Source organism: Megascapheus bottae, chromosome 10, assembly GCF_031878675.1.
Source record: "Megascapheus bottae isolate mThoBot1 chromosome 10, mThoBot2.hap1, whole genome shotgun sequence".
Taxonomy (NCBI): domain Eukaryota; kingdom Metazoa; phylum Chordata; class Mammalia; order Rodentia; family Geomyidae; genus Megascapheus; species Megascapheus bottae.
In genome coordinates this window covers 54,588,670-54,612,134 of record NC_143518.1, presented here as the reverse complement: position 1 = coordinate 54,612,134, position 23,465 = coordinate 54,588,670, and the positions used below count along the sequence as shown (strand labels likewise).

Sequence of the window (23,465 nt, the reverse complement as noted above, 5' to 3'; positions counted from 1 at the left end):
GAATTAGATAGTGAGACAGAGACAGAGGAGAAGGGGAGAAAAGAAGCCAGGTGCCTATGACTCATTTTTATAATCCTAGCTACTTTGGAGACTGAGATCTAGAAGATTATGGTTCAAGACTAGCCCAGAAAGAAAAATCTATGAAACACCATCTCTAAATAACCAGCAAAAAGCAAGACTGGGGTCATGGACTAATGATAAGAGTGCCAAGCAAGCAAGCAAGCTGAGCAGATACCCTGAGTTCAAACTGTAATACAAGCAAAAAAATAGATAGATAGACAGACAGACAGGAAGACAGACAGATAGACAGACAAGACAGGCCAAACAGACAAGACAGACCGGCCAACAGGACATGCTGTCTATCTTTTAACTTTTCATTTATTTCTGAGTGTCTGCGTACTAAGAAAATACTTCTCTTATTTCTGAGTGTCTGTGTACTAAGAAAATACTCCTCAAACTCTCCAGAACATTTAGGGTTAATTACAAATTGTAAAAACACACCCCAAGTTTAGTGCGCTCTGTATGCCTAGGATTTTACAAAAGTTTGACATACTCTGGCTTTGGACCCTGACCCCAACTTTTCAACTTGCTGATTTCAACCCTACATAGTTGACTGCAGCCCTAACACCACAAAGAATGCGGAACTGACAGTATACCCTAACTCCAAGCTAGCAGGACATCTTGATTAAATTAATGTCAAGGGGGTGGGGTGGGGAGAAAGGCACATGATACAAAGGCTGTTTTGAAGAACCCTATAGTACTATGGAGAATGAATGTTCTCCTTAACTATAGCCGTGACCTGCAGCTCCTCATATGCAGAGACACAGCTCAATTGTATGTAAGAGTTGTGGGGGGAGAGGGGGGGAAATCTGGAGAAAGGCCATCCGGGGCCATGCTCTTCATCTCCAAGTCAAGAGAACAGCTTGGCATGAGAAGGCTGACATGCAGGAAGGTTTGGTTGCTTTCCATTTACTATCACCAAGGCAAGTGATCCTTTGACCAAGATCCTAATTTTTGGAATGGATCAACAAGTGTTGACTTTATCTGGCTGGTTGAACCTTCCTTCTTTTCTCACTTTTTAAAGTTCTTAGTGGGACCCTGAAAGCGCCCATTGTCTTCAGACTCTTTCCACCCCTTTCCTTGGGCTCTCCAGTAAGATTTCTGCCTGAACTCTAGAGGGCAAAACATGAGCGGCCATGCCTCCAAGACAGTGCCCACTCTTGTCATTCACCCACTATTCTCATCCCATTCATCCTTAAGGCTCAGGAACAAAGCAAAGAACAGATGGGCTGTTGAAAGCTTCTGTGGGATGCCTGATCAGTGGAAAGGCAGTCCTTCTTTCTAGCTGGGTTATCCCTTGGCTCAGTTCCATCTGTGCTGGCCAGGGTGCTTCCTGAGACACACTTTTGCCATTTGTACTTCGAATTACCAGCCAGCTAGCCAAATACAGCAACTTGGTTTAAAAGCTAATTAAGTAGTGGATTCTCTTCTCCTAGCCAAATCTTCCAGTAGCCTTTTTTTTTCCCCCAGTCTTGGGGACTGAACTTGGGGCCTGGTACTGTCCTTGGGCTTTCCTCAAGGCCAGAGCTCTACTACTTAAGACAGTACCACTCTGGCTTTTCTATATATGTGGTACCGAGGCAAGCACTCTACCACTAGGGCAAACTCCTGGCCCCCAGCAGCTTATTTTTATATATCCATATATATGCTTCTCTTTTCAACAAATAGAATTGAAACGGTCTTCAACAGTATATACTTAAGGACTTAAATACAGATACACCAAGACTATCCTTTTTGCTATCCTTCTGTTTCTTGCTATGAAAGTTTATTTTTGTTCACCCTCTTTTTGCTTAGCAATTATTGGATACTTAACATAAGCAAGGCTTTGTACAAGGTGGAGGAAATACATATATTACTTAGTAGTGTGAAACAGGAGTTTATAAGTTCCAATTCATATGACATCACTTAGCAGATCTTCCCATGGACAAATCTCTTGCCTTCCCTAAGCATCAGCATCTGTGCAAAGGATACAACAGAGTTATCCCAAAGATAAAAATGAAGCTATAAGTGATTAATCCATAGTAAACACTAAGTATAATCAATACTCACTATTTTTTTCATTAATTACTAAGTATAATATCTAGTTCTAATCCTTAAGAAGCTTGTGCTTCTGAATGAGAAGAAATCCACATGAGGATTGCATATATAATAACTGCTGTAGAATACAGCGCAAATAATAAAGGAGAATCTCATATCCACCTTGTTGGTTCCAGAGAACCAGGGAAGTGTATCCATGGTAGGCATCACTAATCAATCATGGAATCTTTAGTTTTCAAGATTGGAAATATCATAGATAGCAGAAGCATGTAAAAGTGTGTACAAATAAAGGCAATTATAAAGCAAATGTTGAACCAACTAACAATGTGGGCCAATACAAAGCTTTTTATCAGCACCTCAAAAGTTTCTGCTTTTATGCCAGCATTGCTTAGGCAAAGCCTGTGTGGTGTTACAGAATCTGAGCTGTCTGACAAAGCTGATGTCCATCTGGGGGCTGGATGCCACAAGTGTGGCATCTTACAGGACTTTCCTGTGTGCTCTTTTCCAGAGTGTCTAGTCAAGTTCCTCCATCTGATGGACTTTGGATCATCAGAGTATTTCTGATTGTCTATCACTTACCTAATCTCAGTGGTGCAATTTATTTGATTCACCTTATCTCTTAATTAGTTTGTGGTTTCTGAAGAAAATAAAATCTCTGTGTTGGGCTGGGAATTTGGCCTAGTGGTAGAGTGCTTGCCTAGCATGCCCGAAGACCCAGGTTCCATTCTTCAGTACTATATATATATAGAACAAGCCAGAGATGGTGCTGTGGCTCAAGTGGTAGTGCTCTAGCCTTAAAAAAAAAAAAAAGCCCAAGGACAGTGCTCAAGCCCTGAGTTCAAACCCCAGAACTGGCAAAAAAAAAAAAATCTCTGTGGAAAGAGGTGCCATAGTTAAATTCGCATGCTTGCTTCTCTCTTGGTTTACCAGAATGTTTTGGTTACTATGTTCTGGGAAGGGAACAGCTTGAAACCCTAAATGTGACAGGCTTATGCTATATTGAGTAGCCACTCATTCTTTCATGCAAAGCACATTTCAGTACTTATTAGGTACAGAGAGTTTCACTAGCCCTAGTGAAGAATACAAACATAACACAGTGAGTCTTCAGATTTTAACATGGAGCTGTGCTCTTACAAATGGCAACCTATGCAATTCAGACTAACCTTTATGCTTCAGTAGAAATTCTTTCACTCAGAAGGTATCTACCATCTACCATCTAGCAGATAACTGAGGGACAAGAAACTTCCCAATGTTTTTAATAAACTTGAGAGACTAGCAGAACAAAAATGAAACCCAACACTTTGGAAGGGGAAAACTAAATAAAGTTTCTCCCATGCTTTGGACACCAATGGGATACAGTAGAAGTAAGGTAATCTAGAAATAATCTATAAGGTAATCCAAAAGGGACTGAAAAGCCTAGCATCAAATTGTCTTAATCTCTCATGAGACTAAGATAGTGGCTACATAGGGATAGATAGTGGATAGAAATAAATTTAAATCTTTCCTCTCTAGAGGAGGATACTCTCATTCTAGGTCTAATATATTTTATTAGTTTTCATGTACAATGTTTGCTATTCTATTTTAAATATGATCTATGATTAGAGCTAGGAAAAATAGGACTGGTAGGTTATCTAAGTAACAGTGTCAGCAAACATAATCCTTAAATTTGCTTTACTTCACAATTCTGTACCTACTATATTCGGTAATGGAGGCAAGAGGATCTCATTAGTCTGAGATCAAACTGTACTACTTAGAAGCACCTTGTCTCATGAAACCAACAGGAAAAACAAATTTTGATTCCCAGTTACCTCAGTACATTGTTGCTGAGATTAGACTATGGAAAAAATTGTAATAATTTCTTAAAAACCAAAGCATAGTATTGTGACCCAGTAGTTCCACTCCTGGGGTATATACTAAAAAGAAAGGAAAGCATATCCTCACAAAAACATGTACACAGATATTCATATTAGCATTATCTATAATAATCACGAAGTATAAAGAATAAAATTATTCATAAAATGGAACAAATTTAAACAAATTAGCATATATAAGTCATGTTACTTAGATTTTAAAAGTCAGCAGCAGGGCTGCGTGGTAGGTGCAGTGTGGCTCACAGGTGGAGTGCTTGCTTAGTATGTGAGAAACTCTGGGTTCAATCCCCAGCATTAAAATGAAAAATAAAACTGGATGTAGTAGTACATCTCTGTAATCTCAGCACTGGGGAGGCTGAGGCAGGAGCAGAAGAATGAAAGTGGCTATAAAATGAGACCCTATCTTTAAAAAATCTTTCATTTTTTTATTTTTTTATTTTATTTTTTAATTTTTCTTATTTTTTTAATTGTAATTAGTAAAAGGGTTACATGATATTTGCCAGATAGAAGGTGCATTAATTCACATACATTGATACCCTTTCACATGTCTTGGTACCCATTTCCCTCCCCCCCCACAACCCCCAAAAAAATCTTTTTAAAAAGAAGTACTGCTGGCCATGATGGCTCAAGCCTGTAATCCTAGCTAGTTATTCAAGGAAGCTGAGATCTGAGATTATGGTTCAAAGCCAGCCTAGGCACTAAAGTCGGTGAGACTCTTTTTTTCTCAATTTTTTTTGTATTATTTTATTAAAAATATGGAGCGCTTCACGAATTTGCATGTCATCCTTGCGCAGGCGCCATGCTAATCTTCTTTGTGTCATTCCAATTTTAGTATATGTGCTGCCGAAGTGAGCACTCAGTGAGACTTTTATCTCCTGCTAACCACTAGAAAACTGGAAGTGACCCTGTGGCTCAAGGGGTCCGGCAGTAGTCTTGAGCTGAAGAGCTCAGGGACAATGCCCAGGCCCAGAGTTCAAGCCCCATGACTGAGAAATACTAGATATATCATGTCATGGGTAAACTCGAATATCTTACATTGAGGGAAAGAAGCTAGACAAAAGGCTTCGTGTTAGGTGTAAAAAATGTTAAGAATATGCTAATCCATGGAGATAGAAAGTAGATTAGTAGTTGTCAGGATCTGAGAAAAAATGGATAGAAGAATGATTACTAACAATTGTAGGGCTTCTTTTGGAATGATGAAACTATTCAGAGAATAGTGATGATAGTTGTACAATTTATGAATATACTAGAAACCACTGAATTATATATTTCATAATGTAGGTAGTGTAGTATATAAGCTATCTTTCAAAAAAAAAAAGAAGAATTGAACAAAATTTTGGTACTGAAAAAAATACAAAGCTAGGGCTGGGAGTTTGGCCTCTGGTAGAGTGCTTACCTAGCATGCACGAAGACCTGGATTCAATTCCTTGGTACCGCATACATATAAAAAGCCAGAAATGGTGCTGTGGCTCAAGTGGTAGAGTCCTAGCCTGAAAAAGCCCAAGGACTGGCAAAATAAATAAGTAAATACAAAATAAATACAAAGCTAAAAATAAAAGGTTAATGAGTGGATTAAACAGCATATTAAAGCTGAATGAAGAATTAATAAACTGGAAGACAGATCAGAAAACAATATATATTGAAATTGGAGAAATAAAACAATGGAAAATACAGACATAATCATCAGAGTCTTATGAGAGGTAGTGGGTAGGCCTATATACATGTATTTCAAGTCCCAAGTGAAGACAACAAGGAAAACAGAGTAGAAGCAATACTTGAGATAATACTGAGTTGTCATAAACTAGCAAAAATATGACAGAAGCACTGTCAACTTCAACTAGGGTAAATACAAAGAAAATACATGTAGGTATATTATAGTAAAATGCTACTTTCAAAGAAGCCAACCAAAGTTAACACCTGACTTCTCAACAAAAACAATAGAAGAAGGTGTAATGAATGTGTTGAATGGAGTATCTTTCTTCAAAAATGAAGGGCAAGAGTTAGAGAGGTTAGCTCAGTGTTAGATGCTTTCCTAGTATGCACCAGACTCTGGGTTTGATCCCCAGCAAGACAAAGGCACAGACACACACAGACACACAGACACACAGACACACAGACACACACACACACACACACACACACACACACACAGTTAACTAAAGATGTTTTCACATAAGGAAAATCTGAGAAAATTTTTTACCAGCAAACTTACATGAAAAGAAATACTATATAGCTTTGTGTGGGGGGTGGAGGGTGTCATGGGGCTTGAACTTGGCCTGGGCGGTATCCCTAAGCACTTCAGCTCAAGGCTACCGTCCTCCCCTTGAGCCAAGCCCCACTTCCCATTTTGTAGAGGTTAATTGGAGATAGGAGTCTCAGGTCCTTTTGTGCCTGGGCTGGCTTTGAACCTTGATCCTCAGATCTCAGCATCCTGTGTAGCTAGGATTACAGGGGTGAGCCACTGAGCCCAGCCTATAGCATTTTAAACTCAGGCCTTCTAAATGCTCTACCACTCAAACCATTCCTCCCTCCAGTCCATTTAGCTTTACTTATATTTTAGATAGGGTCTTGCATTTTTGCCTGGACCAATCTCAGACCAAAATCCTGTAGAATTACAGATAGCTGGGCATACAGATATGCTCAGTTTGTATATTAGGATAGTATCTTACAAACTTGAACTGACCTTGAACCACTCTCATCACTACCTCACAAGTAGTGGGGGTTCTAAGCATGAACCACTGTGCTCAGCCATGCAAAGTATACAGATTATTATCCCAGATACAAGTTTGGATATGAAGGAGAAAATAAGGAACAAACAAATAGTATGCCCATGTGTGTGAATTAATATTCACTGCTGAATGGCAACAATATCTTCTCATAAGGTTTTAAGTAGATACAAAATCAGTGGATCATTTAGAAAGTTAAGCTGTGCCAGCCACTGGTGGCTCCTGCCTATAATCCTAGCTATTCATGAGGCTGAAATCTGAGATTCAATATTCAAAGCCAGCTCCAGCAGGAAATCTATTCCTCCAGCAGGAAATTGTTCCTCCAGTTAACCATCTAAAAGCCATAAGTAGAACTATGGTTCAAGTGGTAGAGTACCAGCTCTAAACAAAAAAGCTAAGGGACAACAGCCAAACCCTTGAGTTCAAGCCCCAGTACTGGTACAGAAAAGAAGGAAGAGATAGCAGGAGGGAGGGAGGGAGGGAGGGAAGGAAGGAAAGAAGGAAGGAAGGAAGGAAGGAAGGAAGGAAGGAAGGAAGGAAGGAAAAGAAAAGAGGCCTGCCCTGGAAAAAATAAGTTGGAAGAGTTTCAGTGAGAAATCAGAGCTAGAAATTGGAATTTCCAGTCCCTAACACTGGCCATTCTCCTCACAATTCCATGGCTTTGCAGTAGAAGCAGGAGATGATATGACTAGGACATATATGATTAGTGTAGACAGAGACAAGAAATTGTAAAACCACCACATGGAGAAATCCCTATTCCAGCTCCAAGGAAATGCATTCTTCCCTGTTAGTGACGGACTCGTCTCCATTTTCTCTTATGTCCAATTCTGGTACCTGGGGTGTCAAGAAAAATGCCATCTTCATAATTAAACCCTCTAGAAGCTCTTCTGCTCTTCGCAGTTAAGATTCAAAGGCAACTTCAAGAATTCTTACACTGCACAGATCCCTGATGAATTGGTTCTGCTACTGTGTTCCTCTTTCTCATTTAATCAGCAATTTTTCCCAGTGCCCCAGGCATTTCCTGTAGGGGTGCTACTGACAGTTTTACTTCCTACCAAGCTGCCCTCCTCCTCAGTGTTGGGCACTGCCAACTTTTAGATGAGTTCTATTAACTCTATTCTCCCTGTTACCTCCTGGCCCAGCTGTCTGGGAGCCATGCAGGCATTCTTCTTCCCTGCGTCTTGATTTCGTACTGTCACAAGGCATAGACTGCAAGCCCCTTCCCCTGCTAACACTTTCTCACGAAGAGTCATATGGTCATTTGCCAAGAGAAGATGACAGTGGTGGTTTAAGAAATGGAACTTCAGACATGATTTTCTCTTTCATTTTAAGGGATGTTGTTCTGCTTTTTTCCCCTTAGTGTTAAGATAGCTCATTTTAAGAGAAAGGAACAACTGTGAAGAAATTTTAAGCCAATACTGCTGGAGAGACCTTTAGTTTTTCACCCACCCCCATCCTCCTTTCCTCTCCCAGACCAGTGGGACTTAGTCTTGTCCACATTATGTGTTTCACTGACAAGAGGCTTTGGTGAACTGGAACGGGGGAGAATGAGTCTCTGCCAAGGGGAGAAACTGAATTTGCAGAATTCGTGTTATGCCAAGGAATGGATTTTCCCCAAGGGCCACTACATTACTGTGGGTTATCATGTGTGACTACTCACATGTTTCAGAGTTTCTGGAAAAGCCTAAACGAAATGGCCTTCATAAGCAAATACCTCAGGAGAGAGGTCCTAGATTTCATTAAACCAAAACTTGGCAATGAGTGCTGTTGATATATTCCTTGACCTAGGAAAAAAGGAGCTTCCACCCTCATGTATAATTTCCATGTTTTCCTAGCTAAATGTTTTGTTTTGTTTTGTTTGTTTTTTGGTCTTTGGGGCTTTTGTGTGTTTATTGGTTGCTATTGTAGATGATGATGGTCATGACCATGATGATGATTTTTTTTTTTTGGCCAGTTGTGGGGCTTGAACTCAGGGCCTGAGCACTGTCCTTGGACTTTTCTCAAGGCTAAAGCTCTACCACTTGAGCCACAGCACCACTTCTAGCTTTTTCTATTTATGTACTGAGGAATCGAACCCTGGTCTTTGTGCATACTATGCAAGCACTCTATCACTAGGCCAAACTCCTGGCCCTTATGATGATGTTTTTTGAGACAGGATATCATTGTATGTAGTCCAGGCTAGTCTGGAACTTGCTATGTAGCAAAAGTTGGCCTTGAACTTTTTGATCTTCAGCTCCTGAGTGTTGGGATTACAGACATACACCACCATGCCAGGCTGTCTTTGGTTTCCATTTTTGGTTTTTTGTTGTTGCTGTTGTTTGATTTCTTTCTTAGGAAAATAATTTAACAATTTTTTTTGACAGCCCTGGGGCTTGAACTCAGGGCCTGGGCACTGCCCTTGGATTTTTTTGCTCAAGGCTAACACTTTGCCACTTGAGCCACAGCACCACTTCTGGCTCTTTCTGTGTATGTGGTACAGAGGAATCGAACCCAGGGCTCTGTGCATGCTAGGTAAGCACTCTACTACAAGGCCACACTCCCGACCCCATTGCCCTATTGTTTTGGGTTTTTTTTTTTATGACAATAGAGATTACACTCAGAACCTCATGCTTGCTCAGCAGGTGCAGTTAACACTCAGGACCATGCCACCAGCTCCTTTTATTTGCATTGGTTATTTTTGAGTTAGGTTCTTGTTTTTCCGCTGAGACCAAACAGAACTGCAGTCCTCCCACTTGTGCTTCTCTGTTGACAGATGTACACCACCACATCTAGCCATTGATTAGATGGAGTCTCTAAGACTTTTATGCCTGGACTGGCCTTGAACCTTGATCTTTTGTCTCTACCTCTCAAATGGTTAGTGTTATAGGCTCACATACCCTGCTAGGAAGACTACTTTGTTCCCCTTGTTTTCTTTGAAAAGGAGTCTTACTGTGCTATAGCCCAGGTTAACTCCAAAATTGAGGAATTCCTGCCTAAGTAGTCCAACTGCTAGGATTATAAGTCTGTTATTCAGGCTTTTTCTCTTACAAAAAATAACAGAGGTGCCAGATATGGTAGCTCACTGCCTGTAATCCTAGCTACTCAGGAGGCTGATATCTGAGGATCAGGGTTTAAAGCCAGCCTGGACACTAAAAAGTCCTGTGAGATTCTTATCTCCAATTAATCACCAGAAAAGAAGAGGAGGAGGAGAAGGAGGAGGAAAAACAAAAAAAAACTAGCTCAAGGGATGGGCCGTAGCCTTGAGCTTAAGAGCTCAGGGACAGTGCAGAGGCCCAGAGTTCAAGTCACATAACCAACCAAAAAAAAAAAAAAAAAAAGACAATAATAACAGAGAGCTGGGAGTTTGGCCTAGCATGCATGAAGAAGACCCGGGTTTGATTCCTCAGTACTACATGCATAGAAAAAGCCCGAAGTGGTGCTGTGGCTCAAGTTGTAGAGCTCTAGTCTTGAAAAAGCCCAAGGACAGTGCTCAGGCTCTGACCTCAAGCCCAGGACTGGCAACAAACAACAAACAAATAAATAAATGAGAAAAATAGCTTAGGGGAGGAAAGACTTACTTTGAATCATGGTTTCAAGAGTTTCAGTCTGTGGTTGGCTTGGTTCATTGTTTAGGAAGAACATCATGCTCACCTCATGGCAGCCAGGAAGCAAAGAGGAATAACATGAAGCTAGGGCCATACCCCTCAGAGACACAGCCCACCCACCCATTTCCTCCAACTAGGCCCTGCCTTGAACAGCTCCACCACATTTAAAATTTTGAATCCATCAATGAATTAGATTGATTAGATCACAACTGTCTAGATCTAATCTTATCTGGAAATACCCCCATAGACACACCCAGAGGTATACTTCATTAATCCCCTAAGTGGCTCTTCATCCAATTAAGATGACAATCAAGATTAACTAGAACTGGTAGGATGGCTCTGGTGGTAAAGTGCCAGCTGGGAGCAAGAGAAAAAACTGAGTAAAAGCTCAAGGCACTGAGTTCAATCTTCAGTTAAAAAAAACAAACAAACAAAAACAAAATTATCACACCAACAACTACATATTAAGAAGCCATTGTTATTTTATTAGTTCTATGGGAGGGAGGAAAATATATCATCCAGTAAGTAGTGAGTGCAGGAAAAGCAAAGAACTTCCTTTCTTGTGGCTGAGTAGAGTCCTTATCTTATAAGTTGAATTTAGTTGCAGTTCTTATCTGGGGAGAAGTTTCTAGGGCCTTCACAACCCTGTATATCATGATCACCCATACTCTTGAGAGTATAAAAACACAAGAAAAATACTCAAGTGAGTGTTGGGAGAGGTGAACTGTTAAGATTTCTATGAGTTCATATGACATCCATTGAACATGCTGGGTTCTATTTCAAGCACTGGGCATGGATGATCCTGTTTTTGAATTTCTAATAGATTTGCTGTTACAATCCCATTGACAGATATGGAAGCTGAGACACAGTGATTGAAGTATTTATTTACCTGAAGTCCTGTAGTTCAAGAATAGAAACAGGATTCTAATTCTGCTCTTGAACCTTTGTTGATTTTGTTTCAGGTTTTTTGTTTGTTTGTTTATGGGGTGCTGGTTCTGGAACTCTGGGCTCACAGATGTTAGACAAGCGCTCTACCACTGAACTGCATCCCCAGATCTGTACTTGTATGTTGTAATACTTCGGCATACGGTCCTAACTGGAGGTCAGTCTTTCTGGAGCCATTACTACTATCCTAGCCAGTGAGTGAATAGCAAGTGAGAAGAGCCCTCCCCACAGGCAAAGAATGTGATCGTGAGGAAATCTAGAAGTCGTTCCTGCACTGTGTTCTGGATCACCATCCTCACTACCCTGCATCACCATTTTATTGAACTGAGTTAAATGGCAGGGAGGCCAGACTTAGTGCCCTCACCTCACATTGACACTGATGCTAAGCAGCCCTTTCTTTAAGCCCAGTTATCCCCATCTGAAGCATTTAGGGCAGTGTCAGCTGCGTTTCTTGGTCCCCTTGAAGCCATGAACAAGTGCCCTGGAACCTTACTCTAGGTCTCCTGCTGCAGCAGGCCTATTAGGAGGTTCAAGCCCCTTTCCTCTAAAATGGAGAAATGTCAATGTGGTACTTAACTGATTTTTTTTTTTTTTTTGTAACAGTTGACCTCTGTGTGCCTTTGGGTGAGGAGGGAATGCCAGCATGAGTGGAGGAGATCTGTGCCCTTGAAAATTGGATTCTCTTTTGGAAAATTGCTGACACAGACTCCTCAGCACAGAACTAAATGATCCTACTGTTTTTACCTGCTGACAGCCTCAGCCTTGGGATGGGCTGAAATTAGCTCTTGCCACATGGCAGAGATCTGCCTTCCTCCTTTTTATTTTCTTTCATAGAAGTGGAGTGATTATGTGCCTATTAAATGATGAACTTTTATAGTGTTGGTAACTAATAAAATTTTTAAAAAGAACCCCACCCTAGCCCCTCGGAAAAGACACAGTATCCATCTGAATAATTGGAGAGTTGTACAAGAATGACTCAAATAGTTATACAAAAAAAATCAATTTAACATGATCATTTACGTGTACAATGCATTTTGAATCACTGTCATTCCATCAGTTTCCCTCCCTTGAAGACTGGTTTTTAAAACCCTTTCATTAATTGGCATTTGTTGGGGGAAAAAACTAATAGACAAAGTTACTGAAACTCAGAAGATGTACTGACTTAAAGAGGTCCAGCTTTTCACTGAGACTGACCAGGCCACTAAGCTATATCCTTTCTGTGAGTGAAGAAGGTATAGAACATTTTCCTGTGGGGACTATGAGACTTCTCTCTTGTCGTCTTGGTTCTGTTGTTCTATGCTGTTATCTGTTGGCAAAAGAGGAGTCTCTAGCCGTTTTGTGGGTACACAGCTGGCAAGAGCTGTTGCAATCTCATTGTTTTCTGACCAGCCCAGCCAAGGCCTTGTTTAGTAACAAGCAATGCGGGGGCCCCATGTCTGGCCAAAACGTTGTGGTTAAGTTTCAAAATAAAAAAATCAGGCCTAAAGCACACCATCATACTTCCTATTCCAAAGAACCAGCATTGGTAACTGTGCCACATCTCCATTCTAAATTTAGGCTTCTTTTTTTTCTTTTCCATGCAAAGATTACTATGCAAACATTTAAGAGAAAAACTTTGCACAAAGTAATCCCCCTGCCCCTCCTCACCGCTACCCCCGCCCCAGATTTCTGTTTGGTTTCCTGCAATGTTTAGATGACTCATTTTCTTCCAAGAAATTTTAAAAGAGAGGCATGCTGTATTCTAGTGCACAAAGACTTCACTGTAAATTCATTTTTCTTTCCTGCCTTGAAATCCCTGGCTTCTTTGTAGGGAGAGGAAAGGCTCTGCAGTCTTCATTGTCGTGTTGGGCCTCTTCAGGTTTTGTCCCTCATAGGAATAAATGTGCCCCTTGTCTTTGGGTGGAGCCCCCTTTTTGCAGCTTCCCAACCCCATCCACCCCTCCACCAGGGCCTGTATGGAAGCTCTTCCGGGGGTCATACTTTCCCTCAAATGCACACACTTAAGGTTTCTGAAATGGAGAACGAGTGGCCATTTCCTGCCTCAGAATTGTCAGAATTGTCCCTGCTTACTGGGGTCTTCATTGTCCATTTTGACTAAGCTAGCTAGCTGCTTGTGTATTCCCAGCACTGCCCCAACTGAGCCAGAGGGAGTGGTTAGATCCCTTCAACTGCCTGTTCAAATAAACAGGCATAATAGTTCAGTGGTCCTCCCAACTAATCAGAACAAGAAAGGAAACATCTGCCTGGATAATTGCTATTTTATTGGTTAGGTTTTCCCACCTCCACCCCATCCTAGTACTTGCAGCTACCTTATGTAAGTCATGTGTAAGAAACTGGAGAGAGGATCAGGAGCTGCCTTCTTTCGTCCTTGCCATTTAAACCTAAGGAGGGAGGTGAAAGAGGCTGGGGGGCAGGGCAGCGGGAAGTGATACTGGAGTCACTTTCTCATCTTGCTGCTGACTCTGAGGTTAGTGGTGAGTCATTTTTCCCCACTTCACCTCCTTGAGCCTCTCTTGCTCCTGTGGATTTCAACTTTCCTCATGAAGGAAGAGGCTGAGGTATGAGGTTATAGATGGAAGGAAGGCATTCCCTTTTGTGGCATTTTCCTCCACAGGAGTTAAGGTCACATTGGATGAGAGACACTGAAAGTGGTTTCATGAACTGATTTCATGCCTATAACCTTAGCCACTCAGAAGGCTAAGAGCTGAGGATTGAAGTTCAAAGCCAGCCCGAGCAGAAATGTTTATGAGATTCATATCTCTAGTTAACTAGCAAAAAGTCAGTCAGAAGTAGAAGTGTAGCTCAATTGGTACAGTGCCAGCCTTGAGCAAAAATAATCAAGTGAGAACTCAAGGTTCTGAGTTCAAGCCACAGTACTAGCACCAAAAAAGAAAGAAGGAGGAGGAGGAGGAGGAAGAGGAAGAAGAAAAAGGAAGAGGAGGAATGGCAAGGTGTCTCAGAAGCCCCCTGTTTTTCAAAGCATCTGAGGTTTTGTCAATTTGCTCATTGTTACAAAGCCAGCCAGGCAGTTGAAGGAGGTGTGGGGAATTTGGTTCTGATGTGGATGTACAGAGCCAAGTAAAGATCGTATACAGTCATAGAATGGTAGAGGTTGGAAAAGACCTCAAGAATGTTTTGTCTGAGGCTTTTCATTTTGTGGAAAAAAAGAAAGATCCAAAGATATTAGCCATGTAGGTCAATGTTAAAGCAGGTGGTAGAAGAGCTGGGACTAGGAGACTCTCATGATTGTTATTTAGGCTTCTTTCCATCCCCTTTCCCACTATCGGGCATTAAAATGCATGAAAATCACATATATGAAAATACTTTAATATAAAAATCTGGCAGAGAACTCCTTAGTAGAAAAATGGCAAAACGTAACAGAAAAGAGCAAAGTTGGATAAACATTTTTTTCCCCAAATGCTCAGGTTCACTGGAATCAAAGGAGTGCAAATTACAATAATAAATTGTTTGTTGTTGTTGTTGTTGTTGTTTTGCCAGTCCTGGAGCATGAACTCAGGACTGGAGCCCTGTCCTTGGGCTTTTTTCCTCAAGGCTAGCACTCTACCACTTGAGCCACAACACCACTTCCAGCTTTTTTTTCTGTGTATGTGGTACTGAGGAATTGAACCCGATTTTTATGCATGCTAGGCAAGCGCTCTACCAGTAGGCCAAACTCCCAGGCTTACCATAATAAATTGTCAAAATCAAAAAGAAAAATACCCAAAACTCTGAAATAAACATTCTTATATGCTTCTGCAGTAATCTTAATTGGTACAGTTTTTTTTCAGTGTTACTTATAATAGGAAGTAATGAATGATGTGTGCATTGGTTAGGTATAAAGTAGTTTAATACATTTTAGTCACAAATTTTGACAGCAAGAATAAGAGCTACATCAGTATAATGTATTCTAGTGTTACAGAGGGATCATACATTGGGTATTGTTCACATTTACATGTATACATTTAAATAAGTTTCTAAGCAGTGTTTGTGAAGAATCTCAATTTAGTAAAAAGTACAATGAGAGTGAAATTACGGGAAAAAGTCTAAAGTGATCATTTATTAGTGGTGTTTTCTGTTTGAGATTTTTCTAGTTTCCTTACTGTAGTAAACATAGTACCTTTATAATCAGAAATTTACTCATTCCCTTATTTATTTTGGTGCTGAAATTTAGTGAATGCTAGGCAAGCACTCTCCTACTAAGCAACACCCTGAGCTAGGGGCAGGGGGAGGGGGAAAGTACTTATAAGATAAAAATATATGCATCTTGAGAAAAGCAAGGTTTGAAATGAAAGGCCTCTTCCTTTCTTGCCTGGGAACCAAGCTATGACAGGCAATATTTATTATACTTTTTTGTTCATTAAAAGAGTATTATTGGTTGGTATCTGGTTTTTTTAGTTGCAAAGAACTGGAAGGAGGTGGCAGAAGATAAAATTATGGTTCTCCTTTCAGTAATCAAGTGATGCCAATCAGCTTTATTCCCTGTTCTCTTGGGCTTGACATATAACATTTCATCTAGGAGGCGTGGCTTTGTCCTCCCTTCGTCCACCTTTTTCTCTGTTTTTACTGCTCTGTGTGCTTCTGTGTGTTTCTTTTGTCCTGCATAGACACAAAGAATTGGTAGGTTGTTGCCTCTTGGGATTAAGCAGTAGTTGTTGGGGAGCGTTGGCTAATTTTATAAGCAGTTTCTTCTGAGGAAACCATTGTGTTGGAAGTTTGGAGTAGAAATAAAACAAGCGAGAAGTATAACTCTTTCCTTGGAGTTTCCTATTTGGCTAGGGACATTGAAGTCCTTGAATGTTTACATACTTTTTCCTATCTCGTCCAATTGCACATTTTTCTGTAATCCTCTGGATTGTAGTCACAAGTGTCTGAGGAAGCATGTTCCATCTAGCAACAGTTGCTTAGTAGGATGTGGCATTTGTGCATGCTCTTTGGAGACAGTTGAAAAATCAAAGGCTATAACCATCGTCCCTTCATGTGATTGCATTTACTAGACTATAGACAGGGCGTGTATCATTTTATTAAAACTCTTAGAGTGATCAGCCATAATTGGGTCTGATTCAAGTGGTTATCTGATTTGCTGGGTTAAATAATGGCCCTTAATTAAGTCTGTGTTGTTTTTAGAGCCTGTGCTGCTCTCGCCATTGTTGCCCCTCACTCCTCCTTCTGGTTCCCAATTAACTTTCATTCCTCTTTCTTTGCAGAGTAAAGAAGTCGGCCAGCAGCTCCAAGATGACTTGATGAAGGTCCTGAATGAGCTCTACTCAGTAAGTCAGATGGCTTGCTTGGCTCTTTGACAAGTGGAGGAAAGCAGCCTTTGGCAGCTTGCAGACACAGTCACGTCAGCAGCAGAACCCAGCTGAGGCTGAGGACAGTGAATGTTCCCCAGTGGGGGTGACCCCACCCATCTCTTTTTTTTTTCACACTCTTATTTTCAAAACTTGAATGAGCCAAAAAATACTTGCTCAAAATAAGATCCCTTTTTAGCTATGCAAGTTTACCCTGGCTTCATTTGAGACACCATTCCAAGAGACCAGCCAAATCCTAGGTTACCAAAATAGCTAACACTATTAGCAACAAACCAGAGAACTCAAACTTAATGCAAAGAACATAGCCGGCATTGCACCATGAATATGTGCCTCTTGGGAAGGATTTATGGTCCAAGTTTTTCATCAGACTGAGGATTTATTTTGGTATAAGATTAGAGCAGATGCTCCAAAGGACAGCAGATTCCTAAGTGTCCCTAGTTTAAGGGACTAGTTCAGACAAAGTTTTGCAGACCTCAGTGAAGAGACAGGCTTCAGGCTTGGAATAGAATATACAATATATTCTGCAGGAACCTGGTTACTGTAGCTGATGTGTGCTTTATACACCAAGAGGTACTGGGGGTATTTTCTTCCAGACATTTTTCGTTATTTATAATGAACACAAACACACATACATACACACACATACACGCACACGCATGCATGTACACACACACACGCATGCACACACACATACGCACGGAAATTTTTATAAAGAGAATACTTCAACTATATAATTATATTTAAATACTCTCCTTAGCTCTTCTGTATCAGCTCTGTGTATCATTTTCAGGATTGCCCCAAGCTATTTGCAGTGAAATTGATTTGCCTGTTTACTTGTTTATTCCTTCCTTCCTTCCTTCCTTCCTTCCTTCCTTCCTTCTTTCCTTCCTTTCTTCTTTCTTCCTACAAGAACAGGCAGTGTTGACATTACAGGCATTTGGTATCAGACAGTTCCATGTTCTTGATCCAAAAGTCTAGGTGTGGTCCTTTTGTCATGGCAACTGTTGAACAAGTAAATAGGGTTGAATAGTCAGTCATCTGATTTGTCTCCAGTGATACTTATTTTTTAAATTTCTACCCAGTCCTCAGCTCTGAAGCCACGTAGATAGATGGTACCCTTTGGTTCAGCTCCCAAGTTTTCATTTATCTCAATTATCTCAAATGAAGTTACATCATTTAAAAATAGAAACACATAACTGGGTGCCAGTGACTTACTACTGCAACTCTAGCTACTCAGGAAGCTCAGATCTGAGGATCGAGGTTCAAGGCCAGCCCAGGCAGAAAAGTTCTGGCAAGACTCTTATCTCCAGAAAAACAAGAAGCGACACTGTGGCTCAAGTGGTAGAGTGCTAGCCTTGAGCACAAAGAGGCTCAAGAGACAATGCCCAGGCCTTGAGTTCAAGCCCCACAAACAACAACAAAAAGAGATACATTGAACCATTTACAGACTGGATGAGTTACTTGAACCTTGTCTTTTCAATGCTTCACTTCCGTTCTGTATTTTTAGAGCATCTTCTAGGCATCGAGAATAGCTATTACTCCCTTCTTTTGGCAGAGAACTCACTAAGATGGCAGAAAGTGACACAGCAATATAGAAATCCTTTCATTTTCCCATAAGCATCTTGAACCTCTGCAATCTGCATCTGTTTCTCAGGAAGAGTCCATTGGGTAACTAGCAAACCTTAAACAAACTCAAATTGAGTATGCTGCTTCTGTAATGGGATACAGGGGAATGAAGGAAGAATGCTGTTTAAGGAAGTTTTTTTCCAGAATCCTGGGTCTGTATAAGCTATGATTTTAAAAGTAGATGAAACAGTGTAAACTGTGCCAGAGTGAGGAAGCAAAGCCTGAAATTTGCTCCTCTGTCTGAAGGGGGCCAAAATGATATCTCCATTGTTTCTTTCCAGGCATCCAGTACTGGCTAGCTACTTCCTGGCCACTACAAGTCCCCAGTCAATACAGAAAATCTTTTCACTGGTGTTCAAATTGAGATTTGACTGAATGTGGTATCATTTGTCATGAGATGAGTTGGTACACACACAGTTCACCCATGTAGGAAGTTGGGACAATTGTGTGCTAGCTTTGAGAGGCTACTTGCTATATTCTCATTCTGTCTCTCTGTTTCTCTCTGCTCCACCTCCATACCCTCCCCCCATCCCCAGTCTATCTCTGTGATGTTCTCTTTTCAATGTTTTACTATTTCTGTCTGTTTCTCTCTGTGTCTCTCCTGCTATCAGTAATGGAAAATTTTTTCCATGCAGCTTTCCCCTATTGCTTTTTGGGAAAGCAGAGAAGGGCCTCTCCTTTCAATGATCATGGAAGAACTAGAAGTTAAGGATATAAAGAGTCCACATCCTTCCCTCCCCTCCCTCCCTCCCTTCTCTCTCCCTCCCTTCTCTCTCTCTCTCTCTCTCTCTCTCTCTTCTTTTTTCTTTCTGTACTCTTCCTGCTTCCATCGGCCTCTAATGCCCATGGATACTTTTGGGAGGACCAGTTACCCAGGGGTTAAGTATTTTTGAGTCTTGATAAACCCCAGACAGAGTCTAGGTGTTTCCAAATAAAGATGCCTTTGGCCAAGGGGCTCTGAATCCTGCTGTAAGTGCCCAGCTGCCCCTCTGCACCTTCCTCTTTTCTGCCAGAGGATCTTTGATTTCCCTGACTTGGCATTCTGTGCCAGGGGCTGCTTCCTACAGCTGCTCTTCAGACAACACTCCCAGTGAGCATTCTTCTGCAGATGATACCCTCCAACATACCCCAACCCCCAGGAGCTGGCTAGCTTGTAAGCCATGTTACAAGTGCTTTTTAGCTTCTGGCTGATGCTACAGTAAGGCTTTTGAAGTCAGAGCACACTGCTTTTTAAACTACTCTAGGATTGTCTGCCTGTTAGACTCAGAGACTGTGTCTTGGAAAGTCCAGGAAATGCCCACAGGAATAAGCACATGCAGAGGTTCAGAAGCCACATGGACCAAGCATGAAGAGTCAGGCACACTCTAGATGTGAGTAGGAAAGAAAAAAAAAAGATGTTGGGTCAGTTTGGAGCTACTGTTATCCCAGAACTTTTTTTGCTTCTGTGCTGTTCCTGAATATATATGCCCTTGACATGGGGACATAGAAGCAACAGCTGTCCACAGAGCTTCTTCAGCCTGATATTCTCCACCTGTTCCCTTGAAACTATGCATCTAATGGATCCATGTATCTGCTCGTGTGTTTGACTCTAGCATTGGGCACTCACAATTCAGAGGCAAAATAGGGAATGCTCCCAAGCTCATAACGTTTAGTTTTATATAGGGAAACAGAAAAGTAGCAAGCAAAAAAAAAAAAAAAATGAGGTGATAAGCGTTCTTTCAAATGTCTGCCCAGAGGAGGGACAGTGGATCAAGCTTCTTGGAGAAGTATTTGAATCTTAATTTCCAACAACTCTTAAATTGGTCTCTACATATTTGTTCATTCATTCTTTTTCATGTAGCTCTTGTTTTGTGACATGGTACTTTGACATCTTCCTCTCTGGGCCATTATTGATAGACTTTTTCTTCTCTAAGTATACTGTTTCCTTTAAATTGCTTGTTTTAGTCTTGCTTATTTTGGAAAATGGTAATTATTTTCTTTAAATGCCTGGTAATTCTTAGTTGCCCTCTCATAGTTTTAAAGTTCTCTTCAAGGTGATCTGACTGAGCTGTGTCTGAACAGAAAGACCCACAACAGAATTTGTCTTTTTTTTTTCCCCTTGGATAGCAAGACTGATGAGAAATGGCTCTTTCATCTCCTACTCTATCTTCAGGTGAACTTAGTAATCTGTAGTCTAGGGGCCCCCAGTTTTCCAATATAATGAAGGAGAAAACCTGGGCATCTAACTGTTCTTAGGCTTTCAGTAATTTTTCTTGTTTTCAGCTCTACCCTTATCCCATTGGCACCAGTTCCTCTACATATCTCTGGGATATGTATGATCTTTTAGCTCTCTCTACTTTGAGCATTAAGATTTAAGAAATCAGTTACTACTTACCTGCATTTTAGAGTCTGCTTCTATTTTGTTGTTTTCCTTCATTTATACCTAAATAGTACCAAGAAAAATTGTTTTAGTATGCTTTGGGAGGGAGCAAAGCCAAACGCATAAAGTGTTTAGTTTTCTAAAATAAAGTGAATTTTGAAGAAGAAAATTTAAATTTATGAGTTTTTCCTATAGTTTGTATTCACTTCCACATATATGTATATGTGTATATATATATATATATATATTTCTTTTTGCCCTGATCTTTCATCCTATTTGTCCAGTTTTTACCACTACTTAGCTCAGTTTTCCCTTGAAAACTTAGAGGGTGCTGGTAATTCTTCCCAAAGCAAAGATTCAGTGTCATTTAATGTCATTAAGTCATATGGGCAATCATTATGCTTCTAAAGTTATTGATATATGACATTTCCTAGCTATGGAGAAGAAATAAACAAAAGGAGTGATGCTTTTCTTGAGAAACTTAGTTTCTTGAAGTAAGGTTTTACTCTCTTCTAGTGAAGTTCTGTAAAGAGAAAGGAACGGCATAAATTGTTGGTTTTTATTACTTCAGTTGTGGTCTGTGGAGCTGTGCTTTGAGCTCTTTTATCTTTCATGTTCATTCATGAGTCTTTTTTATTCAAGTATTTCATAAAAGAGAAAATCACTTTCTTAAAAATCACTCATTTTAGCCGGGTGCGGTGGCTCATACCTATAATCCTAGCTACTCAGGAGGCTGAAATCTGAGGATCACAGTTGAAAGCCAGCCCTGGCAGTACAAAGCCTGTTAGATTCTTATCTCCAATTAATCATCAGAAAACTGGAAGTGGTGGTGTGGCTTAAGGGTTAGGGTGGTAACCTTGAGCTGTAAAGCTCAGGGACAACACCTAGGCCCAGAGTTCAAGTCCCACGACTGACCAAAAAAAAAAAAAAAACTCATTCACTTTGATTATTATTTTCTCTAGCATTTGACTCCCTTCATCAGATTCATTTGCTTCATGTGCCCTTCTTCAGCCAGGAAAACAAATGATTCTTTCTTTCTTATCAAACTCTGGAAAACGGGGGATCTGTTTGAATTGATTAGAAAGACTTAATGCCATTGGCAGTTACTGTTGCTTCTGTCTAGCAAGTGTGCAGACTATAAGCAGAGTAGATCTTGTGAGAAATGATAATCAGGTTCATAATAAGGGAATCTGGTTTAAAAAATTCTGTATCCAAAATCAGTCAGAATTTAGACTCTAATGTGCTTTGATTTTTGTCAGCACCTCAGTATTCTTTATTCCTTCCTCTAACTCTGGATGATTCTAAAGGGTTGGTTTGCTTATAAAGTCCTTCTAACCTTTGTTTTTTCAACTTGGGCACCATTGACATTTGGGGCCAGATAAATTTTTGTTATTGGGGCAGTCCTGTGCATGGCATATTTAAGTAGAATTTCTCTTCAACCCACTAACAATTCTCATAAAAATATTTTGCCAGATGTCTTCTTGAGGACAAATTAGCCCCAATTAAAACACTGTTCAAACATAAGTCCTTACAGGTCCCTGTATAGGCAAGGACTTCCTTCCCTATATTTAACCTTTATTCCAAACTGGTTGGCTCCAGTTCTGTGTAGAGGAGAATCACTGTTACATAGTGGCAGAGACTGTGGACTCCTTAGGGGTTTTACAGCCCTCAGTTTAAGTCTTGACTGACATTTAGCAGATATGTGACTTTGAGTGCCCATAGTTAATCTCTTTGAGCACTATATTCTCATCTTCAGAAACAACTTCTTTCATAAAATTATGAGAATTGAAGGAGATGGTGTGCATGCAGCCTCTGGGACACAGGACGCCCATACGTGGTAGAAATTGGTGTGAATATTGTACTCTTGCTCTACACATGTGCACACACACAGACACACACTACATACTCTGCATTTCTCTCTCAAAGAAACCTCATAGCATTAAAATTTTGGCACTCTTGGGCAGGGAGTTTGGCCTAGTGATAGAGTGCTTGCCTAGCATGCACAAAGACCCAGGTTCAATTCCTTGGTACCACATACATAGAAAAAAAAAAGCCAGAAGTAGTGCTGAGGCTCAAGTGGTAGAGCTCTAGCTTTGAGAAAGCCCAAGGACAGTGCTCAGGCCCTAAGTCCAAGCCCCAACTGGCAAAAAAAAAAAAAAAAAAAAAAAAAATTGGCACTCTTGAACTTCAAATTGCTTGGTTTGTTATCAAGCATTTAACTTCTCAGATAGAGCTGAAGGCTCCCCATGTCAGAACAGAAAGCTCTGGCAGAAGAAGGCAGGTCTCAACTCACATGGTGGGAAGTCCTATGCTTGTAAGGACTGGAAACAAGCTCAAGTGCTGATTTCCTTGCTAGGAAATACAATTGACAGACACCTAGACTGTGTCTTTGGTGAAAAATTTGAAAATTGTGTCCCTTCTCATGACAGCCTCAGTTACTTTTAACATGCCTTTTCTTCTTTCCCAGGCTCTCACTTGCATCATGCAAGTCTAAAGTGTTTAGACTTTATTGGCTTGGTTGTTGGCTGGATCATGGAATAGCTACATGAACAAACTGAGCAAGTGTGTGTGTGTGTGTGTGTGTGTGTGTGTGTGTGTGTGTGTAAAACAGTTGACACAAAGCTAAGATTACACCAAGTGCTCACTTAGTAAATGATAGCTGCCATAGTTGCTGGTCTGGTTGTTATGTGAGAGACTCTAGCATAGATAAAGCAGTAGAGAGAACTTTCCGAGTTTTTTTCTTGCCCCAGTTTTATATATGAAAAGTGGTTATTCTACAAGCCACTCTGCCCTTTGCCTTTGGGGTCCAATGGAAAGGTGACTAAGTGATAGAAATCACTGGACCCATGCTAAGAGTAATAATGACAAATTATAACAAACAGAAGTAAATAATATGTGGTAAACAGACATGAAATCCTTTAAATCAGAAGATACATTAGTTCAAGTCC

General features: G+C 40.6%; 1 protein-coding gene and 1 non-coding gene across 3 annotated transcripts in view; one reads left to right on the top strand and one right to left on the bottom strand.

The window, feature by feature from the left end:
• The window catches only part of Srgap2 (SLIT-ROBO Rho GTPase activating protein 2), a 242,591-nt gene that overhangs the window by 150,931 nt on the left and 68,195 nt on the right, over positions 1-23,465 (top strand). For both annotated transcript variants that reach the window (XM_090341319.1, XM_090341318.1), the window contains exon 5: positions 16,428-16,490. In XM_090341319.1, coding sequence (XP_090197445.1) covers positions 16,428-16,490 — 63 coding nt within the window. The remainder of the gene's footprint in view (positions 1-16,427; positions 16,491-23,465) is intronic.
• On the bottom strand, positions 4,718-4,824 carry LOC150058477 (U6 spliceosomal RNA). Its single transcript, XR_016536933.1, has one exon. It is a non-coding gene; the product is annotated as a U6 spliceosomal RNA (small nuclear RNA).